The 22,474-nt window shown below is 51.8% G+C and overlaps 11 protein-coding genes and 1 pseudogene across 12 annotated transcripts; 3 read left to right on the forward strand and 9 right to left on the reverse strand.

Moving 5' to 3' along the window:
• Positions 1-334, reverse strand: P174DRAFT_490393 (annotated as a pseudogene; the record flags this gene model as incomplete). The annotated part of the gene is made up of 1 exon: positions 1-334. A coding segment is annotated over one exon (299 nt), but the record flags the coding sequence as incomplete, so codon positions are not given.
• Positions 335-873: 539 nt separating this feature from the next.
• P174DRAFT_452590 (putative formate/nitrite transporter) lies at positions 874-2,268 on the forward strand (the record flags this gene model as incomplete). Its single annotated transcript, XM_024829094.1, has 4 exons — positions 874-1,509; positions 1,561-1,681; positions 1,737-2,093; positions 2,141-2,268. The coding sequence occupies exons 1-4, from the start codon at positions 1,222-1,224 to the stop codon at positions 2,266-2,268; spliced, it is 894 nt and encodes a 297-aa protein (XP_024681986.1). The 5' UTR covers positions 874-1,221.
• A 1,227-nt stretch (positions 2,269-3,495) lies between these two features.
• Positions 3,496-4,153, reverse strand: P174DRAFT_443266 (uncharacterized protein; the record flags this gene model as incomplete). The annotated part of the gene is made up of 3 exons (XM_024827782.1): positions 3,496-3,611; positions 3,656-3,920; positions 3,986-4,153. Coding segments are annotated over 3 exons (453 nt in total), but the record flags the coding sequence as incomplete, so codon positions are not given.
• Positions 4,154-4,594: 441 nt separating this feature from the next.
• Positions 4,595-6,743, reverse strand: P174DRAFT_461817 (Zn(II)2Cys6 transcription factor; the record flags this gene model as incomplete). Its single annotated transcript, XM_024830049.1, has 6 exons — positions 4,595-4,708; positions 4,741-5,362; positions 5,408-5,535; positions 5,597-5,806; positions 5,860-6,591; positions 6,663-6,743. The coding sequence occupies 6 exons, from the start codon at positions 6,741-6,743 to the stop codon at positions 4,595-4,597; spliced, it is 1,887 nt and encodes a 628-aa protein (XP_024681988.1).
• A 206-nt stretch (positions 6,744-6,949) lies between these two features.
• On the reverse strand, positions 6,950-7,424 carry P174DRAFT_461818 (RidA family protein; the record flags this gene model as incomplete). Its single annotated transcript, XM_024830050.1, has 3 exons — positions 6,950-6,997; positions 7,021-7,244; positions 7,313-7,424. 3 exons carry the CDS (start codon positions 7,422-7,424, stop codon positions 6,950-6,952), a joined length of 384 nt encoding a protein of 127 aa, XP_024681989.1.
• Positions 7,425-7,659: 235 nt separating this feature from the next.
• On the reverse strand, positions 7,660-8,899 carry fhpA (flavohemoprotein; the record flags this gene model as incomplete). Its single annotated transcript, XM_024825765.1, has 2 exons — positions 7,660-8,244; positions 8,423-8,899. 2 exons carry the CDS (start codon positions 8,897-8,899, stop codon positions 7,660-7,662), a joined length of 1,062 nt encoding a protein of 353 aa, XP_024681990.1.
• Positions 8,900-9,780: 881 nt separating this feature from the next.
• P174DRAFT_422399 (uncharacterized protein) lies at positions 9,781-10,701 on the reverse strand (the record flags this gene model as incomplete). The annotated part of the gene is made up of 2 exons (XM_024825035.1): positions 9,781-10,346; positions 10,401-10,701. 2 exons carry the CDS (start codon positions 10,699-10,701, stop codon positions 9,781-9,783), a joined length of 867 nt encoding a protein of 288 aa, XP_024681991.1.
• Positions 10,616-11,293, reverse strand: P174DRAFT_443271 (uncharacterized protein). Its single transcript, XM_024827783.1, has 2 exons — positions 10,959-11,293; positions 10,616-10,686 (listed from the first exon to the last, which is right to left on the reverse strand). Exon 1 carries the CDS (start codon positions 11,184-11,186, stop codon positions 11,010-11,012), a length of 177 nt encoding a protein of 58 aa, XP_024681992.1. The 5' UTR covers positions 11,187-11,293; the 3' UTR covers positions 10,616-10,686; positions 10,959-11,009.
• A 1,437-nt stretch (positions 11,294-12,730) lies between these two features.
• Positions 12,731-13,776, forward strand: P174DRAFT_373103 (aquaporin; the record flags this gene model as incomplete). Its single annotated transcript, XM_024822476.1, has 3 exons — positions 12,731-13,039; positions 13,087-13,387; positions 13,436-13,776. The coding sequence occupies 3 exons, from the start codon at positions 12,731-12,733 to the stop codon at positions 13,774-13,776; spliced, it is 951 nt and encodes a 316-aa protein (XP_024681993.1).
• A 1,428-nt stretch (positions 13,777-15,204) lies between these two features.
• P174DRAFT_513783 (putative GABA permease (Uga4)) lies at positions 15,205-17,350 on the forward strand (the record flags this gene model as incomplete). Its single annotated transcript, XM_024832012.1, has 8 exons — positions 15,205-15,474; positions 15,530-15,675; positions 15,725-15,772; positions 15,825-15,972; positions 16,025-16,557; positions 16,617-16,703; positions 16,758-17,142; positions 17,193-17,350. The coding sequence occupies exons 1-8, from the start codon at positions 15,375-15,377 to the stop codon at positions 17,348-17,350; spliced, it is 1,605 nt and encodes a 534-aa protein (XP_024681994.1). The 5' UTR covers positions 15,205-15,374.
• Positions 17,351-17,491: 141 nt separating this feature from the next.
• On the reverse strand, positions 17,492-18,579 carry P174DRAFT_505370 (putative GPI anchored protein; the record flags this gene model as incomplete). The annotated part of the gene is made up of 3 exons (XM_024831258.1): positions 18,342-18,579; positions 17,607-18,271; positions 17,492-17,574 (listed from the first exon to the last, which is right to left on the reverse strand). The coding sequence occupies exons 2-3, from the start codon at positions 18,091-18,093 to the stop codon at positions 17,492-17,494; spliced, it is 570 nt and encodes a 189-aa protein (XP_024681995.1). The 5' UTR covers positions 18,094-18,271; positions 18,342-18,579.
• Positions 18,580-19,057: 478 nt separating this feature from the next.
• On the reverse strand, positions 19,058-21,631 carry P174DRAFT_513785 (glycoside hydrolase family 55 protein; the record flags this gene model as incomplete). Its single annotated transcript, XM_024832013.1, has 4 exons — positions 19,058-20,800; positions 20,854-21,051; positions 21,087-21,549; positions 21,582-21,631. 4 exons carry the CDS (start codon positions 21,629-21,631, stop codon positions 19,175-19,177), a joined length of 2,337 nt encoding a protein of 778 aa, XP_024681996.1. The 3' UTR covers positions 19,058-19,174.
• Positions 21,632-22,474: the final 843 nt, after the last annotated feature.

The following is a 22,474-nucleotide window of genomic DNA, read 5'->3' on the forward strand; positions in this document are numbered from 1 at the left end:
ATGTGATAAAGCGTACTGCTCACAGACTGATTTGATTAGATATATAATAATATGTGGATTGCTGCAGCACTACCAGGGTGAGAGCTCCTGAGAATACCTATACTGACCAGTCCTGCTGTCCAAGCAACCAGGGAACCAGCATACCTCGCCCAGATGGGTAGAGAAAGCCCGTTTCGGGTGACGAGGTATGTCTGATTCAGGCGACTGGAGGAGACTCTTGGTGGGAGGGTCCAAAACCATGTCCCATTTGAAGGCGCAGGAATGGACAGCGAGACGGGAAGTGGGATGGGACAAGCTGTACATAGGCAGCCCAGACAGTAACATTCTAAGCTTTTGGATCGTCATCGGGTTCACGGTTAATCTCTTGGCAAACAGAAGTTGTTGCCAGCAATGGTGTATGATATGCCATCGTTGCCATTGTACTAGCTAAGTCTTTTCTCAAATACTGGAATAAGCTTCTTGGTCCTTCTGTGCATCTGGTGCGTCTGGGTAGTAAACTTTTACAACATTGACAGCCAATGAAAGAACGTTGTGGCTATCTATAAGAGAACCCAACTTTGAGAAATGGCCCACCAGGAGCAAAGCCAATAGCTGGTACAGATAAGTTCGACCGCTGATCCGGGACAGGGTCGAGTCAAGATTGGCCGAGAATTCAGTGAAGGGGCTCAATACATAAGAGGGTTTGTCCCAGTCTATCACTATCTTATCAGCTCCCTCCCTTATCATAACCACTATCTGAGTCCGCGGAGAAACACCAACAACAGAGTTACTCTTATCTCTTCTTAGCAGATAAGAGGAGCGAGACCATTGGTGCCGTGGGCATAAACAGTGCTCCGTAGATGATCTTATCATCCCAAGGGGGAAATGATGTGGTATCCGGTCAGCGAAGGGCTGGCTTTATTTCCCACAATTCTCCCAGAAATCTCAAGTTGCGGATGGAGAGGATCAAGGCTGATCGGTAGGTGCGTGAGTGGAGGAACTTTATTTTGTTCGCTTAGGCCTACTGTCAGCTCTGTATGTACAGATTAGGAGACCAGATTATTCACTTCCGGGCCCGATATCCCGGTGCAGATCTGAGATAAGGAAACAGTGGCGTAAGCCATGGCGTCTGGTTGATTCCGGGACCGTGTACCCAATACAAGGTATATCAGTCAACCCTCTCCTCATTTCCTTCGTCCTCAAACAAATTTGCATACCCTAAGCCCAAGGCCACTTACCATCATGACGACTGTCAGCATTGACTCCCATGCTCCGGCGGATGTCGCCCAGTTTGTGGCCAATGCCGGAGTAAGTAAGGGCAACATGCGCCTTGATAAGGTCTTCTTCAGCGCCTTTTCTGCTGGTTGTCTGCTTGCCTTTGCCTGTGGAACGGCTCTGAGTACCAATACAACGGCATGGTTTCAAGAAAATGCGCCCGGCTTGATTCGCACAATATCCGCCCTCGTCTTCCCTTATGGTTTGTGTATGATCATCTTAACGGGAGCTGACCTCTGCACTGGATCTTTCATGGTATGCTTTCCCAGACTGCTACTCTGTGTGAATATACTTAACCTGTTGTAGTTCACCACTATTGCTGCACTCCAACGCAAACTGCCCTGGTACAAGATGCTGCTCCACTGGTTCGTGACCTTCTGGGGCAACCTGGCTGGATCTCTCTTTGTTGTCGCCATCATCTTTGGCTGTAAGCATCTGCAATCCCCTTGACTTTTTATCCAGGTCCTGACATCCTGCTCAAGATGGCAACGTCTTTGCTGCCGACCCCTACAAATCTGAGGTCATCGCCTTTGCCACGAAGAAACAACTCACCCCGGACTTCCATCATATTTTCCTCCGCGGTATAGGCTGCAACTGGCTTGTCTGTCTGGCTTGCTTCCTTGGTGTGCAGGGCCGCGATGTCGCCTCCAAGGTTGTAGGTATCTGGTTCCCGACCTTTGCCTTCGTATCGCTAGGCTTTGACCACGTCGTCGCCAATATGACCTTCATCCCGATGGCGATCTGGCTGGGTGCGCCCAAGATCACAGTAGGGCTGTACATCTGGAAGGGGATCATTCCAACCCTGCTGGGGAATATCATTGGAGGTGGATTGTTTGTCGGTAGGTGCACCTCTTGCGAGTCGAGGGACAGTGGCTAACCGAACCAGGTACATACTACTGGTACATGTACCTCTTGAGCGGAGAGATGGTCACTCTCACTGGGATGTACAAGTCAGGCACGACAACGCCTCGTTCGGGGGATGTCGAGGCCATGGCTGCTGATAAGCAGAACTAATTGAATGTCTTCTTAACTGGTTGATTTTAGCGTTATGATTCCCTATACAGTTGTTAATCAAATCATTGATAAAAGCTATCAGGCAATCTGTGGTGTAGTTTCAGCGTGTTGAACCCCCAGTCAGAAAACAGTTGTAATCAGGACAAGGTGTCAAAGTATAAAATTGCCAGAGCTCGACTGTGACCGTAGATGAAAACTATCCTATTATCGGCTCATTGTCGGTGGGTGAATATGCATCGACGCCGGAACTGATCTCCGTGGGTTGATTCCGAGCCCTGCTGTTTGTTGACGGGCTGAAATGTGCCAGAGCATTGCAAGCATTCTTAGGAGCCGACGGACTGTTGACACCACCGAACTAGGTATAAAGAACTTGAGGAAAGTGGACACTTTCCCAAGTGGAGCATGTCTTATTGATTCCGAGGTTTCCAATTGAAGCAGCAGAGATTTGTCCTCCCGGTGTCAAGACGGCATCGACAACCACTTTCCCAAACGAGTCACCTGCAAAGTGATCAGTATCGATGTACTATGTATCTCCTCGGCGGTCACCAGTCTCGAACCACTCACTGGGAAGCCTATGTGACTATGATTATAACTATCATTTCATTCCACAAGCGATTCTTGATTTGAACAAAGCGACGCTGGTCGAGTATGACTGGGGACACGCGGGGAAAGGATACAGCATTGCAGGAGACCAGTCCACTTTTCGCGGCAATGGAACACCCTCTAATTCCTTTAACTTTCAACAGCCGGATAACTATACCTGGCATCATGGCTGTGCGGACGAGTTAAAGTTCCAGTGGTACATATTTTCCTTCTGTTGCTCGAAGCCCGAGGCCAGTCCACCGATGATCACGTTAGGAACTCCACAACGCCATTCACATACACCGTCAATTTCACCAATACCACCGCCGAGGCCTTGTTCTCACTGACTGGGGCCCCCTTGGTACAGTGACATTCTTGTTTTCTGGCTCCCGCGTGGATGACAACAGACTTGGCTGGAAGCCAAGCGACCAACGGCAACTATACCCCCCATCGCTTTGAATACCTCTGACCCATCGAAGCCGAGGTTCCAGTTCACGAACGGCTCGCAGTTTGTGTGGGTGAACTACACTAATGGATGGTCTGCTATCGCGTCTGCGGCAGCCCTCTCCATTGACGAGAGCCTTGTCCTATGGTGGAAGTGGCTGTGGCTTTTGTTGATGGTGGTGGCTGGGGATCTTTCACTTGAGGGAATGTAAATAATTCTTTGAAAGATATAATGCATGTCAGTCAAATCACTAGTCCAATGATATGTAAAGTCGTACTCGGTACTCCCTAATCTAATCACCTAGGAGCCGATGCTGCTTGCTGTTTGTATGCCTGAAACAAATCCCCCGAATACATCCACCCCTCCCCTCCTTAACATCAGCCGTCTGGATCCTCTCAAACTCCCTCTTCCACAACCCCCGCCATCCCCGCGGCAAATCCGAGCTATGCTCACCTATACAGAAGAGGACATACACCGCTATATTGTTCTTCGCAATCTCCTCCTCTGCATTAGTGAACGCAGCGCGGAGACTATCCCGTGCCTTGAAGGGGAGGACGATGCTTTCGCCGCTGGATAGTGTGCTTCGCATGGATACTGTGGCTAGGTAGCCATTAGCAGTTTGTGTCTTGGTCATTGTTAGCGAGTTGATTTGGTTTTGATTGGATTTGCTAGGGAGAGTGCAGGGGTTACCATCGAGTACTCCGGTTCATCCCATCCTTTGCGATGACAGATGTCGGAGAGGATGTGGATTGGCATCCCTGTTGATGGGGGAGCGTGGCATTCGCAGCCGCAGCTGCATCCGTCGGAACCATCCTCAGGCGGGACGGGCGGGGTCTGGGATTCTTTTGTTTGGACTTTCTTTGCGGCATGGCAAACGGGGTGTATATAGGATGAGATTGATTTGGTTATATGTTGCAGTTGTTTATGTAACGATGACTTGTTCTCATGTGAGTCACGTCTGGGCTGAGGAAGCTTGGCGATAGTGGCACACCACCATAGCATGCTCGTATTACCAACGTGGATTTAAGGTTTCCTTGGCTTTAAAAAGCATGATCCAGATACTAATTGGAGATAAGAGATGGCATGACTGAGGGCAGCTTTTATTGTACAAGTGGAAGATTCTTCATCATGGTATATAGATGAACTGGTCATGCACGTCGCCAACATACGTCTGGCGAGCTTATCCAATATGGATCCTTTATATACAGATTATGGTTAGGGTATCCTGACTCTGCGGTTAATCCGAGAGAGCTTCTTCGTCGTAACCACCAGAGAATGAAGAGCATGAATCGACCCTGTCTACCACATTCTATCCATATTCATTTGATTCAACATATCAAACAACCCGTAATCAACCGGTAGGGAGTCCAAAGCAGGAGGCAACCCCAGAGTCGACGGCAGACCTTCCGCGTACTGAGGTAGAAAGTCCGTGGTTCCCCGTCCACAAAATCAAACCCTGCAGACGGAGCTAGTAGATCATCTCCAGACTGCGACTGCGGCGGGCACTGTGTATCACTCCCCGGGAGTGTCAGGTTATACCTCGCACTCAGCAACCGCCGCAGATTATTCCCAATATGTCGTGCGGGCTGCCACGAGCGCGCCAGTTCCTCGAGAACACCGACACATACCTCCAGCCGGGTCTTCTGCGAGGGAGCTACGTCGCCATCGATGTCCTCGAGTAACACCGTTGCCGCCGAGAGCGTGCAATGCGTCGCGGTTATAGGGCTGAGATGGAAACTCCCAAAGTGCTGGCGGTATTTCTGGGCTATGGTGCAGATGGCGCGGGCGGAGTCGGTGGAGACGGATTGCGCTTGTGTTTGTGTCTGTCCTCCTGACTTGGTGTCTGCGTCGCTGGAGACAGACTGGTGCCTTACTGTGAACGGTTTGGCTAGGAGAATCCTAGCAGTGTGGTAGACCATGTGCAAGGTGTATGCGTGCGGGAGATGATTTGGCTGGTCGGTCCGGAGAGCTGGAGGGAGATCGTAGAACCAGGTTTTTAGGTCCAGAAGACAGGATTTGAGGAATGCGGGTCGTTGGTGTTGGTTGAGGGCGGGTTTAGGGGCCCACCTGCTGTTGTCAGTCTTGTTGCTATGTTGTGGTGGGAGGACGTACAAGGACATGAAGATCCTCTCGTAGATTTGGCAGATACGGATTAAGGCTATCTGGAGAGAGAGAATGGCCTGCTGTCGGGGAGATGATGTCTCTGCATGACTGGGAAGGTTGACGGCGCCTTGGACGTCCTAGGTCTAAGTATTAGTGGTGCCGTGGTATTTCAGACAGAACGAAGGACGAAGGACGAACCAGCATGGAGCAGACGCGCCCTGTATAGCTCGCAGCAAGCTTGTCGTGGCAGTATAGAGTCCAGTAGATCTGTCGTCGGAGCTGGATTTCCTTAGGCGACATACTCACGGCTCCTTCGAATGCAGCCGGGTCCAGGTTGAGTCCCATGTCAAGACTCAGCCTGTTCGCCATGCCGTGGTGTAGCCAGCCGGCTGCATCGGCGCCGGTTGCCTACAGAATAACTTGAGCAAGACTTCATCTAGTAAGGCTTGCTAGCAACTCACAATATAAAACATCCCAATAAGGCCTAATGCCTGGATAGTCGTCAGGCTCGGCCGTTCCATTTCACGGTGCAGTAGAGTCTTGGCCTGTTCGAAGAAGAAGCGGCCGGCCGTGTTGGGATCGTTTGCGTCGGTACGGGTTTCAACGCGGTCAGAGAACCGTGACCCCATGGCGAGAATGCTGTACAGAAGCAGGGGAGTGAAATAGCGATCTCTGTGTGCCATGCTGCCGCGGAAGAGATCCTCATCCACGATCTGGTACCATGGTTGCTCCCAGGTAAAGTACAGATCGATCAAGTGGCTTTCAAGCTCTGTAGGAATGAAAGCGTCGTATGCCCTTGATCCAAAGGGCTCAGGTTCAACGCGTGCGTTCGATTCTTTCTCTGGCGAGGCACCGTGAGCAGCGAACTGGAGACGGCCACTCGTCGGCCCAAAGAACCGCATCTCGCCATCGTCGTCGAAATTAAGAGATTCGTCTAGCGCAAGACGTCCCTTGAATTGATCGCATAGAGCCTCCATATATGATGAAACTTCTGCAGCATCCTCTCCAAGGGACCTCTCCGCGTCTGGGTCAAGTCCGTGTTTGGCCAGCAAGTCCTCGAGGAATTGAATACGCTGACGAAGCAAATCAACGTAGGACTTGGATGCAGGACGTCTGCCATCCTCATTGGAGGAGTATTGACAGGAGATACTCCATTGCAGACAACGGGAGCATGATGGTTTTTTCCCGTCGCACTTGCACAGTTGCACGTCAGAACGTCAGAACGTCAGAACGTCAGATAAGGAGAAACTAATGCATGGCATACCTTTGCTCGCCGACGACGACACTCCTCGCATGCTTTGGTAGTATATTTCCCTCGGGATTGTTTCTTCTCAGCCGGTGGCATTTTCACCAACCATACCTATCAATTGATAAGATTACTTTTGTCCGTGGATGCCAAATTCTCAATGTCGTGACGACCAAATAAACTCCGCATTATTAATCAAAAATGTCCCATCCAGTATCACCATTCACCCTTCACCACTTATTCCTACTTAACCAATACACAACGTCATTCTCTCATTTCATCATCAGAATAGAATTCCACTGGTATCACTCTGGTACATGCGCCACAACCTCAATCTCGACCCTCATATCATCCTCCCCCAACCGCGTCACCCCACACACGTCCAAATCGGCTCATGCCCCGGAACCCACTTGCGGAAATTCCGCACCATCGCCTCCAGCGCCTCGTTGTTGATCGGCACATGGTACGAGTTCACCCGGTATACCTGGCTCCAGCCCGCGCCGCCTGCGTTCCGTAGGTTCATGTCCACGTTCGCGAAGGCTTGGTCGATTTGTGCGTTGATTTCGCGCGGGATGGTTCCTGTGGTTGGGTCCCAGCCTCCTTTGCATTCATCAGTACTGGTAATGAGGATTGGTATGGGGGAAGGGCGGGAAGGGAGGAGGAAATACCCTGTCCGGCGCATTCGATGCGGTCGCCGACGCGGACGGCTTGGCTGTATTTGAATTTGGATTGGTTGGCTTTGCCGACGCCGTCGTAGTTGTAGTAGGTTAGGTGGGACATTTTGATATTTGTTGTATTCTGGTGTGTATAGATGGGGCTGAGAAGAGTGAGAGGCTTTTATATTGTTTTGTTGCATTGTGTTTGTAGCGGAATATGTATTCCGCTGAATATTCTGCTGCGGATGATGTCATATATGTCGAAAACATTTAGATATTGATGCAAGTTATCTAAGTCGTAATTCGTGAGTAGCGATGATCTATCTATGTACATGCAATGCTTGAGGTATTAAACGAAATCAATGAGGAACACCGCCAGTTCCGAACAGCTCCAGCTTCACCCGGCCCTCGCTGACCCCCTTGGACTTGAGAACATTCAGCATATCAGTCATGAACGTGTCGGGTCCGCAGATGTAGTACTCCGTCGTAGCATCATCCAGGAACAAATCCCGGCTGTCATCCAACTTGCTCAGATCCACACGGCCGCGGTACTGGTAATCCTCGCCCTGCTTGTCCTCTTCTGTGGGGTGGCTGGTGAAAAAGGTGGATGTGAGATTGGACAGCTTCTGCTCCAGAGAGGTGATGTGGTTCTTGAACGCACGCGCTTGGGAGTTTCTAGCGCCGTGAATGAAGCTAACCTTGCGCTCTGGGGACTCTGAGGTCAGAGTGTTGAGAATGGACGTCATGGGGGTTAGACCGACGCCGGCGGAGATGAGGACAACGGGGTTAGCGGCCTTGGCGTCAGACAGGAAAAAATCGCCGTATGGATGGGAGACCTTGATGGTGTCGCCCTCGTTGATAAACTCGTGCAGGATGTTCGATACATAGCCCGGATGCGCCTTTGCGCCGGGCTCGGCGGGTTCAGTCCAGGCTCCTTCTTCACGCTGATGCGGTAGTAATCTGACCGGGGCATGTCGCTGAGAGAGTACTGGCGCGCCTGAAAGTAGTTAAGCTCAGGGACGTGGATCTGCACAGAGATGTACTGTCCCGGCCGGAAGGCGGGCAGAGGCTTGCCGTCCACCGGCTTCAGGTAGAAGGAGGTGATTTCCGAGGATTCGGGACTTTCTGCGCGATGACAAAGTCGCGGAAGTCGGTCCAGCCTTCAGCTTGCTCGTAAAGCTGGGCTTCGCGGCCGATCATGAGGTCGGCCAATTGCCAGTAGGCGGTGGCCCAGGCGTCGAGGATCTCCGGGGTGAGGGCGTCACCGAGGACCTGGCCCATTGCTTCGAGCAGGAATTTGCCGACAATCTTGTAGTCGTCAGGCTTGATGTATAGCGAGGCGTGTTTGTGGCAGATGAGCTCGACGGCGGGTCCCAGAGCGCCCAGGTTGTCGATGTTGGAGGCATAGGCGAAGAGAGCGCCGGCCAGAGCACGAGGTTGGTGGCCGCTGACCTGGTGGGCGGTGTTGAAGACATTATTCAACTCGGGATGAGCAGTCAGCATGTTTTTGTAGAACACCGTGGTGATGGTTGTTCCATGCTCTGTAAGCACAGGCACGGTGGCCTTGATGATTTGAACTTGTTCCGGTGTTAGAGGCATGATGATGGCAATGAGTGGTTTAACAGCTGGAAACTGAATATTTGAGGACTATCAAGTGTATGGTCAACGCCCAAGAATGCAGTATTTATACACAGCGCTACTTGTTAGCCCCTGAGTCGTGCCATATGCAAATTTTTCTTTCTTTTTTTTCTTTTTTGGTTGTTTGGTTCCGCAGCCGAGTGTGATGGCGAAGATATCTCCGCGGAGGCTTTGGTGAGAGGTCAGAAACATGCAGACTCAGGGTCAGGAACGGAGGAATCAGCGTGCAGGAATAGATAAGCAAACAGACTCCACCAACGACAGTTTCACTACCAGCTATCAAAGAGCTGTCGATCCTTTTTATCAACATCATCAGGAAGATACTAGTATTCCAATTGTCGGTAGGTGAGCCTGCACGGCACTGCTCAAGTGCACGAGCATTCTCCAGACTCCAGATGGTCTACATCCATGCCACTCCGTATCCATCACCCCATACTTCAAGCTTCACCTATTTTACCTCGTTTTTAATTGGTCTACACAGTTAATTGCCGTTACTTAACAATTAAAACCCGAATAGCCTACTCCGTAACGTCAGGCCACTTGCGAGCAAGATCCCGGCGCGAAGATTTTTCGGATCGGAGACTCGGCAATTTCTCGGTCCCCCGAGTACGGCGCACAAAATATTCTGGTACGGCTGTGGAAGCCGAAGAACGCTAAGTGCCGTGGTGCTCGTCCTTTTTTCGCCCTTGTTTCCAAACCGAGCTTAGCGTCTTCAATATCCTGGGTAGCTAGGTACCAAGTGAAGCAAAGTCATGGCTATCAAACATCTTGTATGTACAAAGGTATACTAACCTAGCGTCTAGGTAGCCATAAAATACATGAGAAATCAAGGCCTTGACGTGTCAAGACGGTAACTCAATCGGAGCGGGCCGCTGACTTCCTGAGCTTTGTTGTCCATAGTCGTGATTCATTGCTTCTGGGATTGAATCGGGACAAGGTAGCTCATGATCCTCGAGATGTGTTGCTTCTGGAAGCTCAGCCTTCCCTGCCCATGTCTCGCGCATACGTCCGCCTGGATGAGATGATGCTCTTTTCCTCAGTAATATAGTTCCAACAATAAGCGTCAACCCTATAATTAAAAGACCCCCAATCACCCCGCCGACGATAGCGCCTACTGGGGTCGTTGACTTTGGCGTCTCTACCACGAGTGCGGGCGCTGTCGATGTCGATGTCGATGTCGGCGTTATAGAGTCTAGAAGACTGCTCTGCGTCGTTGACGCTGGGATAGAGGCTGTGGTTTTGGGGGCTGTCGTCGAGCTTGAAACTTGCTTCGACGTAACATTGAAATAGTGACAGCTGAAACGGGTCGAGCCTGGGTCGCTACATAACCCATATATGTAGTAGACGCCGGGGCCTGCAAGTCCCATGAAAGTGACATTCCATGCTATGGAGCCATTGTTGGGAGTGTCTGCTGCATGTCAACAGCTGGCCGAGATCCGGGTGAGGGGCAGAACAGTCTCACCTGCGATTTGACTACACAGCGCATCACGCTGAAACTGACAGTCGCCACCATTGAAATCCTTCATCAACCAAAACTGAATGGACTGGTCGCAGCCGCTTTTCCACTTGATGTCGATTGATTGCCCGACAGTAAATGCTAGATTCGATATGTACTCGCCGGTGTAACCATTCTGTGGGGGAAAGATGAATACATCCGCAGCGGCAGAACTTTGCCGTGGGCACGCAGTTAATATGAAAACCAGGTGAAAGACAAGGAGTCTTGTGATGCGGTAGATTCTCCCACTATGCTGCTTGAATGGCATGATTGTCAGCCATGAATAACAAGTTGGTATGTGATGGCAGATCGAGAAGGGGAAGAGAATCGAGACTATAAATAGGTCTTACGTGAACCTGGGACTTGCTGTCAATCGCCTAGACTGGCGGCCAGAAAGTCTGAAACCGCGAGGCGCATATTTACTGGGTTTCATTGCCCCAGGAATGCAGTTTCAGGGGCGAACTCCCATACGCAAGATTCTCGAGTGATTGGACATGGGATAGTGCAAGAACGGACTAAGCATACCCTTATGTCTTTTAGTTCTAGCCGAACATCACTATGGCGACCAGTGCCCAATTAACAGCTACCCCAGTTGGGACTGTACTGTTCCCAAATGATGTTGGCCTGGCCGCGGGCTATTGTTGGACGGTTAAACCGCTTCAATGACGCGGGCAACAGCAGATAACTGCTGTATTGCAGCACATGGTCTAGAGCTTGTGCGATACCCAAATATGTTGCTGGTATGCGTACCATTAAGGGCTCGAAATCAGTAGTCCACGTGTGTTCATCAAAGAGAACAAGAGCCAAGTAACAGCAGGGCAGGTATGAGTCTAGATGGAGTGAATTGTTGTCTCCTAATCATTTTCCCCAGTTCATCAGCAAAAGTAATATCTCCTCGTGATGAGTCTTGGGGGTGGAGTTGAGTTCTGCGTACCTTTCAGGACACTGCCGGCACGACAGCCACTCTGCGGAGTAAATGCAGGCTGGTCACACTGCAGCCTTGGCCCATGTCCCTAAGTGTCGCTGTGTCACACTGCTGAATTATTTTGCCTTGCTGGTGAGAATTGCAAGAATTTCAACGGCACGAGTCTCTTCCAGCAATTCTATGAGCGGAGTTCGCAGGACCTGATTAGCAGATCGGCATGGCAGCCTTTGTGGTTATTGTAGTTAAAACCCTGTAGACCACAAGTCAAGCATTGAGCAACAGCCGGCAATCTGACAAGTTCGTGGAAAGACCCACTCAGGCTGACAGCTCAGAAATGATCTCCATACCAGCCGATATCAGGCCGCCATTGGCTACCTTACAGCACTGTGTTGGCATCTCTGTAGTTGACGATCCCCCAACCCTGAATTAAACCAGCGTTTGAGCGCGGCAGTTTTAGAAAGTGTTTCAGAGACAGAGCAGTAGAAGCCATAGAAATTCTGAGATGGAGCCGAAAATGATGCGTCTAGATATAAAAGTGTATCCTAGAGTCGAACTCCAGGTCCCTTATTTCCCCAGCCCCGGACCGGAGCACGCTTTCCCCTCCTTTTCCCCTTCTACTTGGTTCGGTGTCGAATTCATGACATTGCAGTATACAGAAGATTAATTAGTTTAGGTCAAATAATTCCTGCAATTTGAAATGTTAAATACCAAAAGTCCACAAGGGTAGAAATAGTCCGCCGTACGCGAGACTACATACCTCGATTAAGCATAATGTGCACAATTACTCAGCCTCCTTTATGTTGTTTATGCTGATGCGTGGCACGAAAGTGAGAGCCATGACTTGCAACAAAAAAATACTATCAAAATCATGGGAATGAAATGCAAAGCAAATCATCCAGAGAGTAAATAACGATATTGACTGGCAGTGCGCGATTTCAAAACTGTCAACTGCGTGAATACTATCCGCTCTCGCGTTGACCACTATCAAGTGCGGACTGGTGTTCGGGGATTGATTGAGCCAACCGATGTCTGGGCCTTGATCGACCATTGTAACTTTACTGACTCTTCTGGATCCTCGTTCGTGTCCATTGACCATCGTAGCTAGTAATATCTCATGATGGTACCCCAGATGGCCGGAAATGGCGACTTTCCCGACGTGACCCAAAGATTGGAGAGTAAGTGTAAGAACACCAAGGACAAGCTCAACGGACACGCCGAAAATAGTCATGATATTGTACATGTCGTAATCGACATAACAAAGTTAGGACATGTCCTGTCGCGGATATAAGAAATGGGAGTCGCTACTACATTAACGTCGATCGCACGGTCAGAAACCAGTATTCTGTTCTTCGACCATATCAAGCAAGATACAATGCGGTTCGGTAAACGTAATGGAGAGGACCGGCGTGTCGTCAGGCGCAGTCAGACTCAGCTTCCCATGCTGGGTCTGGCGGACAGTGCTCGAAATAATCTGATTGCTGTGGTGGGAGAGTTTGTCGGCACGTTCCTCTTCCTGTTCTTCTCTTTTGCAGGAACTCAGGTTTCCAATACACCCAAGCCGGTAGCCGGTGCCCCTCCCAACACCTCCAACCTTCTTTATTCCGCCTTATCGTTCGGCTTCTCCTTGACAGTCAACATCTGGGCCTTTTATCGGGTAACGGGAGGTCTCTTCAACCCTGTAGTAAGTCTCCAACCATACAACATTTGCAGCTCAATCTGACAGAACAGGTCTCCTTGGCACTATGCCTGGTCGGAGGCATGCCGCCCCTTCGGGGCGTCTTCGTCTTCGCTGCACAGCTTGTAGGCGGCATCGCAGCCGCAGGCGTCGTCAGCGCTCTGTTCCCGGGTGACCTCAACGTCGGAACTCGACTGGGTGGAGGGGCCTCCATCTCTCAGGGCCTCTTCATCGAGATGTTCCTCACAGCGCAACTGGTGTTCGTCATCATCATGCTGGCCGTCGTGAAGCACAAATCCACTTTCCTCGCGCCGGTCGGTATCGGTCTGACGTTCTTTGTCACGGAAATGATCGGTATGGGGTCCCCCAATCCACCTCGATTGCTGAGGGTAATGAAAACAGGTGACTACTATACCGGCGGCTCGCTGAATCCCGCGCGCTCGCTCGGCCCAGACGTGATCAACCGAAGCTTCCCTGGTTATCACTGGATCTATTGGGTCGGACCACTGCTCGGGTCTCTGCTGGCCTGCGGATTCTACGCCTTCCTCAGGATGTTCAAATACGAATCCGTCAACCCGGGGCAGGACTTTGACGAGTGGGAGGCTAGGCGCGGACATGGATCGTTCGACGAATATGGCCGGGACTCAACAGCCTTTTCGGATTCGACCGCTGGAGTGCGGAACAATTCGCCTCGAGATGTAAATCGACCTAGTGGACCGGTCAGCGGAGCGGAACAGGTCTAGTTGCTGGGATAGGTTGACGATAAATCACATATTGATGCGGGGTAGTTCAGCTGGACAGATGAAGGTAGCAGTAAGAGAAATGTATTCAGTGTGAAGTGGTTGGATCAGTCAGCCATCAGCATTGAAAAGCGACAATAGAGCACGCTAAGCGAACTCCCTCGTGTCTAGGAATGGCGAAATCCCTCTTTACCTAATCTAGCAGGTTAGACGGTCACTACAATCTCATTTTTGAGGAAAGCATTCGATTCTGAACAGGCCTGATTCGCAGAGAAATGTCCAATTAGAAGGCATACAGTAGAGCTAGATTGATATTGCGATCCTATCGCCAAATTCGTACTGCAAATGAGTTGTTTTCAGGGGTGCAGTATATCCTTAGGTGTTGCTGATCACTTGCCTAATGATGGCGTGGAAGATAATGCTCACTATTCATCTTCTGGAAGCATCAACATTCAGTGATCTATTCTTACTATCACCTATCTACCATCCTAGCCATATTCACCACACCTATCTTGACTCGACTCTCGAGTACGGACTACGGACACCATAAGCCGGCGCTCTCGGCACACGCCCGCAATCCAGAATCCACACCAGCTCCAGCGCTCCACAACGCACAAACCTTGGAGAACAGCCGTCGCTGCACCACGAGCATCCTCATTTCATTGCTTTCATATCAATACTGCTCTATTTTCTATTTCTATGGAAGGAATGACATCTCGGAGATGAGATCGATTCAGGTAATCGCAGGATTGCACCCTGGCTAACAACGGCTACTACGGAACCTAGAAGGATTCGGTGCAGCCTGCGACATGCAGGTCTAGCGTCCTAGGCAACTCAATTGATCAATAAAATGAGGTGAACCAACACCGTGTCTCTCCACAGTGTCACCTTGAAATGATTGCATTTGCACAATACTCCGTACTCCTCTTCAGCCCAAGTGCACGCCCTCTGATGTTCCGACGACGCCGGCCAGACCATGAGCGTGCCCATGGGACTTGGCGCATGCGTCCAACCAGATGCCACCCGACCGTGAGTGATGAACTCGAGATCTTCCGGGTCCATGGAACCACGATACTGGAGGGGTGGCGGCGATACAGAGTAACATCGAATCCACAGTAAAATAGTAATTCAGTATCCATAGAACGTAGAGGAGTCTGTGGACTACCGATTCTAGGGGCGGGCAAGTGCGGTATCCGCAAATGCAGGGCTGCATCATCCAAGGCCAGCCAGAAGCTGTGGAGGCCGTAATCCAGACCCCATAATCTCGTCTGAGTGGTCCGCGACGATCATCTCCCGCTTTCCAGGCTGCCGATCCATTCCCCATCGGAATTTCCAGGATAACCCCCTTTCGTGATGGTCTTCCACCATCCAATGCCACATCCAATGTCCTTGCAGACAGTCGTCTTTAGACTTTGCAAGTGCTCACACCATGTCCCTCTAGGCTATCTAGTCCGCGGTACCTGTTTCCTGGTCCGACCCGATGCAGATAACTCCATTGTCCCCGCTGGGGTGAAGCTCTTCCCAATTTCTTCAGTCTTCGTCCTCACCATTCTTGGTGATCATCTATTCTGCAGTCATTTGAGACTGCTTGAGACGCCAAGATGCTCCTGAAGATGCGCTCGCAGACCACCGTTGATGCCACCGGCGCTGACCATGGCGTCGGTGGCCATCGGGAGGTGGTCGACGACACGCAGCTCCTGGGTAAGTCGCATCTTTAACGTTTGGCGTCCGACGCGCAGCATACTGATTGCAACAGCGGAATTGGGCTACAAGCAGGAGCTGCGACGCCAGTACTCGACGCTAGAAATCTTTGCGGTCGCGTTCAGTATCATGGGTTTGGTTCCGTCGATCGCGTCCACGCTTGCGTTTTCACTTCCAGCTGGGCCGGTTGGGATGGTTTGGGTTTGTTATTCTCTTTCTTTTTTTGGGGGGGCGCGACTAATAGTGGTAGGGATGGTTTACCGCCAGTATCCTCATCTTCTTTGTCGGTCTTGCGATGGTATGTCCCTGATGTCGCCGACTACGATTGCGCACCATATTAATGACAACAGGCGGATATGGCGTCCGCGATGCCTACGGCCGGCGGTCTATACTGGTGGACACATTATTTCGCGGGCGAGAAGTACAAGAACCCGTTGAGCTTCTTGGTCGGATACAGCAACACCCTTGGGTTGATCGGGGGGATGTGCTCGGTTGACTGTATGTCCATCTCCCGCTGCATTGCATGACGAAGTCGTCGCTGACGGTACAGACACACTCTCGCTGCTGCTGCTCGCGTGCATCTCGATCTCGCGCGACGGAGAGTGGTCCGCGTCCAACGGGACCATCTACGGGGTTTATGTCGGCGTGATTCTCGTGCACGCCGTGTGCGCCGTATTCGCCGGGCCGATCATGAACAAGATCCAAACGTTTTCGATCTTCGTCAACGTGGCAATGATAATCGCAACGGTGGTCGCGCTTCCCGTCGGCAAGATCAGCCGCGGCCAGTCGCTCAACCCGGGCTCGTATGTCTTCGGGGACGTGGAGAACCTGACAACGTGGCCGACAGGCTGGGCTTTTGTCCTGTCGTTCCTGGCCCCGATCTGGTCGATTGGGTTCTTCGACTCATGCGTGCATATGAGTGAGGAGGCGCTGCATGCGGCCAAGGCGGTGCCGCTGGGGATCATCTGGTCCTCGGGTTGCGCCACGTTCCTGGGGTTTCTGGTTCTGTCCGTGATTGCCGCGACGATGGACCCGGATGTGAGTAAGACGATGGGCTCGACGTTTGGGCAGCCCATGGCGCAGGTAAGCCAATTCCATCTTTCCCCCGTGTTTTAAACTCTCGGGCGCGACTGACGGCCTAGATCTATTATGACGCTCTCGGCAAGAAGGGAGCTCTCGGGTTCACGGGTGTGCTGATTGTCATTCAATTCCTGGTCGGACTGAGTCTGGTAAGCCCCCTTGCATCTTTGCAAAGTAAAACAGGAGAATAACTGATGAAACAGATCGTCGCTGCGTCCCGGCAAGCATGGGCGTTCTCCCGCGACGGCGCCCTCCCCTTCTCCGGCTACTTCCGCCACATCAGCAAACGCATCCGCTACCAGCCGGTCCGGGCAATTGTCGGGTTCGTCGCCGTGTGCATCGTTGCCGGCCTGCTCTGCCTGATCAACTCGATCGCAGCCAACGCGCTGTTCTCCCTGTTCGTCGCCAGCAACTACGTCGCCTGGGGAACCCCGATTCTCTGCCGCGTGATCTGGAGCAAGAAGCACTTCCGGCCGGGCGAGTTCTACACGGGTAAACTGAGCCGGCCGATTGCCATTGTGGCGATCCTGTGGTTGATCTTTGGGCTGATGCTGTCGATGTTCCCGAGCGGAGGGCCGAATCCAACCCGTAAGTCTTGTCTTTGCGGTCTACGGACTATGCTAACGGCTACACTACAGCGTCAACGATGAACTACACCATTGTGATAAACGGATTCGTGTGGGTTGCGTGCATGACGTATTATTTCCTGTTCGCGCGGAAATGGTACACAGGCCCGAAGATGACTATCGATTCGTCGGAGGTGGTAACCCAGCCCGAAAAGGATGCAACCAACTGAATTGTATTCATAAATGCAGATTGTCATTGATTGTCATATTCAGTACATGTACAGGTCGGTATATAGACATAACCATAACGTGACCGCGATCAGCGAATCATCTCCACCTCAATCCTCTCTTCAATTATTTAATGCATACCCCTACAGGGCAGCCATAACACCCAACACACCAGCAACACCCACAATTCCCGCCCAAGGAACGGGGTAGCCTGCGCACCCGCCCCCTGAGACGTCGAGGTAGACGTGCCCGCCGCACCGGCACTAGTACTTGTGCGGGTCAAAGTAGTCGTCAACGACCCACTCGTGGAGGTCGTAGTATCCGTCAGGGTAGCAGTAGTCGAGCTGGTAGTCTCACTAACCGACCTCGTCTCCGTCGCCGTCGGCGTCCCATTCGTTCCGGTCAAGGTGGTCAATTGCTCGCTCCAAGCAGACGAAGCCCTGCTGGCCGCATCGGAAGCGCGGGACTGCGCGTCGGACGCGACGGAGGTCGCCCAGGACTGGACGTTTGAGGCTGCGGAGCCGGCGTCGGAGGTGAGGGAGGAGACGGCTGCCGCGCCGCCGGTTTCGAAGGCGGAGGCGATGGAGGTTGCGTCGGCAGCGACGTTGGAGGCGACGTTTTGGCCGTCGGAGGCGACGTTGTTGGCTGCGGAGACTAGGGAATCGATTGCATTTCCATTGTTGTTGTTATCCTGGGCGTAGGCGGAGGTTGCCAGGAGGAGGGCTGTGAGGTGGAGGAGTTGCATTTTTGCTTTCTCGTTTCTTGGTTGTTTGGTTTTTGTTTAGGTGTGGTTAAATGTATAAGTTATGAGTTATGGGTTATATGAGATGATTGATGAAAGCAGAGAGAGAGAGACTGGAGATTGATCTCTTTATATGTTGTTACACTGCCAACACACCATAAATAGATCCAGGTACTCCGTACTGCCCCCCCGGGTCAACGTCAGCTCCACAAGGCGCAGTTGCAGTGACTGTGTGGCAATACATCACTTACAGTTACAGGTACTGCAGTCTGCAACAATCAATTCGATTCTATCCACAGTGGCCAGTAAAACATGGAATGACGACGTCCACGGGTCGATCGGATGAGGTCGTGCCAATCACAAATATCACATCATCATCGGCCCACTCAGTCCACTGTGTCAGGGTCAGTTTCTTTTCCTATTGATGTTGATGTTGGTGATGATGTACTACAGTGATTTCTGCAATTGCATAGTAGCAAGGTTGAATACATCATAATTAATCTATCCGGCTACTACGACTAGTGTCTTGTCTCCCAGTTTTCCTACCATAGGATCCGATGGGCGACGGCGCGGCAGACGAAAAGGCTTCGACTACTGACTCGTAAAGTAATTTCCAGAACAAAGACCCAAGCCACGGATCCACTTGCGTATGCTCTGTTTAACCAGGCGCGGAATAGTGCTATGGGGGCGCGCAGTGAATAAGCAATGTGAATGGTTCTGGGAACAGCTGATCCATAGATCGGCGGCTTAGTGAGACTGTCCAGGTTTGTGCCATGTCAGGCAAAGCGCAAGCCCTGTTTGTGTAATTGTGTTACTTGAATGATATTGTGCTGCCTGGTGCCAAGACGATGACGTATGCTGGGTTGTGGTGCATTGCATATTGCCAATTATACAAGTCGTTAAGTTGACCAGTTACGAGTCGATGATGATGGTGGTAACTGTAGTAACTCGGTTTCTCTCGTCGACAGAGGAGACAGCCGAGGTGTGGCAATGCCGCATGTGGCGGTGTGTTCGATTCGTGCCATGGCTCAGGTGAAGTAATATTTACTACTTTTGATAATTATGTACAAGAACGGGTGGTGGTCTAAGCAAACTGCCGGTATGCTTGAATGATGGCCTCCCATCCTCCTGGGTGATTATACTCGGTCGGATTCGACTGTCCATCCAACACCATCACGTTCGTCTTGCGCGTGTTGATCGAGTACCACACCAGGTTCTCCGGGTTGTTGCTCACCCGCATCATGTTGGTCTGGCAGTTTCCACTGCACTGGGTCCCGTAATCTCCGTACCACTCGCCGTCGAAGAAGGCCCACGCCGCGGAATTATACAGCAGCACATCCTTACCGCCGTCGACGTTGGTCGCCAACGCCGTTCGGCACTTCTGGTCGCCGCCGGCACACCAGGAGAAGTCCGGATCACCAACCGCAGAGTCCGCGGTCCAGGGCGCAGGCGCCGTCTGAGTCGCGCCGCTGCCCTGCATATACGGACTTTCGGTCTGGAGTAGACCTGCGTAGACATTCTGCGCGTTATGGAAATTGTAGTTGTATAGCCAATGGTGCTCGGAGCCAGTACCCGTCAGCCATGTCCCTTTGGTCGACTCGACCAGCACGCCGCGACCTGTCGAGATGACAGTGTACCCCGACCCGCCGTCCAGGTTGTGGTCCGCTGTCCAACCCCAAAAGTTCTCGATGTAAGCCGACGAGCTCTTGGTCAGGTGCATCACCATGTAGGCCGCCATGCACTGGGAGGTGTCCTGGTTCGTGCAGCTGGTCGAGATGCTTGTCTCGGCTGTGCCACCCACAGTCACAATTGTGTTCCACAAGCCCACGTCGCCCGGTGCGCTGCCGGCCATGTTGACTTCGAGGATCTTGGCTCCCGGGAGGACCTCAGAAACACTGAACCGCATGTCTTGGATTTCTGCGACGCCCACGTCGCCCGGGTTGCCAATCCGGACAACAGCCTTGGGATTGCGGGCATCCTTGAAGGCGTTGCCCGCGCCGGAAATCACTGACCACGCCTCTCCAACGATCCGAGAGCCGGGCGGAATGACCAGCGTGTCCTTGACTATGTACACACCGTATGGGAAGTAGCTGATCTTACAGTTGGCCGCGTTATCGGCCAGAATGGCGTTGAGGGAAGCAGAGTCGTCGGTGTATCCGTCACCTTTGACGGTGTGGCCTGCGACGGCCTTGACATTGACGATCTGGTCACTAGCGTACTCGGCATACGTAGGCTGGGCTTTCGTAAAGAACTTGCCTCCAGACAGCAGCACGTTCGGACGGCTGGTGCTGAAGCTGGTTCCCGTTTCGTATTGGCCTGGAGTGACGTTCCCCCAGACCCACGTGTCGACATGGGAGGTGCTGGCCAGTTTGACGTTGCCGTTGCTGTCTTGGGCGATGGGGTTTCCATTGTCGTGAGTCAAATTCTCGATCAGAATCTGGCTGTTGCGGTTCCCACCATCGTTCGATGAGTCGTGGAACTTGATCGTAGTCCCAGAGTTGACAGAGGTCGAGTCCAGCAGCACCAAGCTTCCCAGTCCGTTGCTGGTCATGTCAATGCCCACTCCACAGTTCTCGAACGTAGCACCTTGAAGCAGAGCAGTGTGTCCACCGGACGCTTTGAAGGCGGTTGTACAGCCGTTGAAGTGGATGCTCTTGAAGTTGACCTGCTGGTTGGAGTTGTCGATGCCAACGACACCTCCATTGATTTGCTATAATCATCAGCTGACGACCACCACAGCACAGAAGACAGACAGAGACCAACCACATCGGTTATGGCGATAGTAGACCCCGCCTGGACGTGAATACCGATATGACCGGTGGAATAATTCGGCATGTTGATTTTGACGTTTGTTAGACCAGCACCCTGCGCCACACCCCACTGCAGAGCCGTAATCCGAGTATCAGGTCGGAGAGCGGTGGTGTCCAACACCACGTTCTTCATGAGCGTCATGAAGCTGGTCTCCGGGGCCCATTCTTGGAATCATATCCGTTGACGAGCGTATTGCCGTTGAACCCGGCCGCCGCCTTGATCACAGGCGGGTTAATTGGGTCTCCAACAATGAGCGTGCCAACTCGGAGGTTGAGTGTGCTCCCCAGCTGGTATGTACCACTCGGAAGATAGACCTGAGCCGGATACCTAGTGACACCGGAGCTTTCACGGCTTCCACCGCTACCATTATCATTAATGGCTTTTTGCAAACTGCCAGTCTGGTCGCCGGAGCCGTCATTTTTTGCACCATAATCCAGAACATTACGCCAGACGGGGTAGTTGTAGTTCCCTCCTGCATTAGGGGCATATCCGCGCGGATTTCCGGTGTGGTCCTGTTCAACGAGCCAGTATGTAGATGGAGAGCTCTTGACGGGACCGCTGCAGGAAGGAGCACGAGCCCCGACGGCTGCGGATGAGGCCATAACCAGCGTGCTGGCCAGCGCGGTCAACGAGAGGAGACCACGCATGCTAGCAGATGATGAGTAAATGTAAGCAGAGACAAATGAATGAGGAATGACAGTCTTACCGTCAATTCGAGAGGACGACACATCGCTGATATATAACCTTCCATCTCTAGCCCCATCATCTGCCAGCACTACGATTAAAAGGGTGCTGATTCATGAAGCGAGTAGATTCGCTGCCACGCAGCTGAACAATCATTATGCAGAAAGACCGGGCTTAAATGACAGGGTTACACCACATGTGCGACAAGAAAGAGGGAATTTCCTAAGAGAGAAAGGTGCGCGTCAGTACTAGGACGATGTGGTGAGACGGCGCCGAATTGGCCCCGATTTGAAACGCTGCCGTAAAGGTTTACAAATGATAGTGCGACCCGATCAGGGAAGTGGTGTCCGTCGATAGCAGTCATTCCGGCCAGCAGACCGCAGAGGAGTCGCCCTGCATCAGATCGATTAATGAGGAGACTCAGCTGGATCCTTTGGAGATTGCCAGACTTGACGAATGATGAGGAATTGAACCTGAATCCTAAATGCGATCAGGGGCTTACAACGTAATACCACTAAGAGCTCACTTTCTGAGGACTTGGCTTGTAAATAATGTAAATACATTTCCGTCCGGACCAACGTATATCCGTTTGGGGCTGATTTCTCCGTGTCTCGATTGGGAAAGCTGAGAGACGAGATCAGACATCAGAGTGCCCGATTCTGTGCTTGATTCTTAGCTTGCAGACTTGTCCTCCGGAGATGTGTGAATTCCTCTATATGACTTGTTTGATGGAATTATGTCTTGTCGATGGATAGGACTGACTATAACTCATGCCGTTCCACAATATCTGAGGAGCTGGTCAATAAAGTCCTCGAGTTGTCCTCGAATACTGCAGCGAGGACTATGCGTCTTGGGCATATGCAGGAAAGACCTGATACGACTGTAGTTT

This window comes from Aspergillus novofumigatus (assembly GCF_002847465.1).
Source record: "Aspergillus novofumigatus IBT 16806 chromosome Unknown P174scaffold_5, whole genome shotgun sequence".
Classification (NCBI taxonomy): domain Eukaryota; kingdom Fungi; phylum Ascomycota; class Eurotiomycetes; order Eurotiales; family Aspergillaceae; genus Aspergillus; species Aspergillus novofumigatus.

Excerpts from the sequence above, each read along its gene's own strand:
- P174DRAFT_443271 (XM_024827783.1), bottom strand. The coding sequence starts at position 11,186 with ATGGTACGCATACCAGCAACATATTTGGGTATCGCACAAGCTCTAGAC.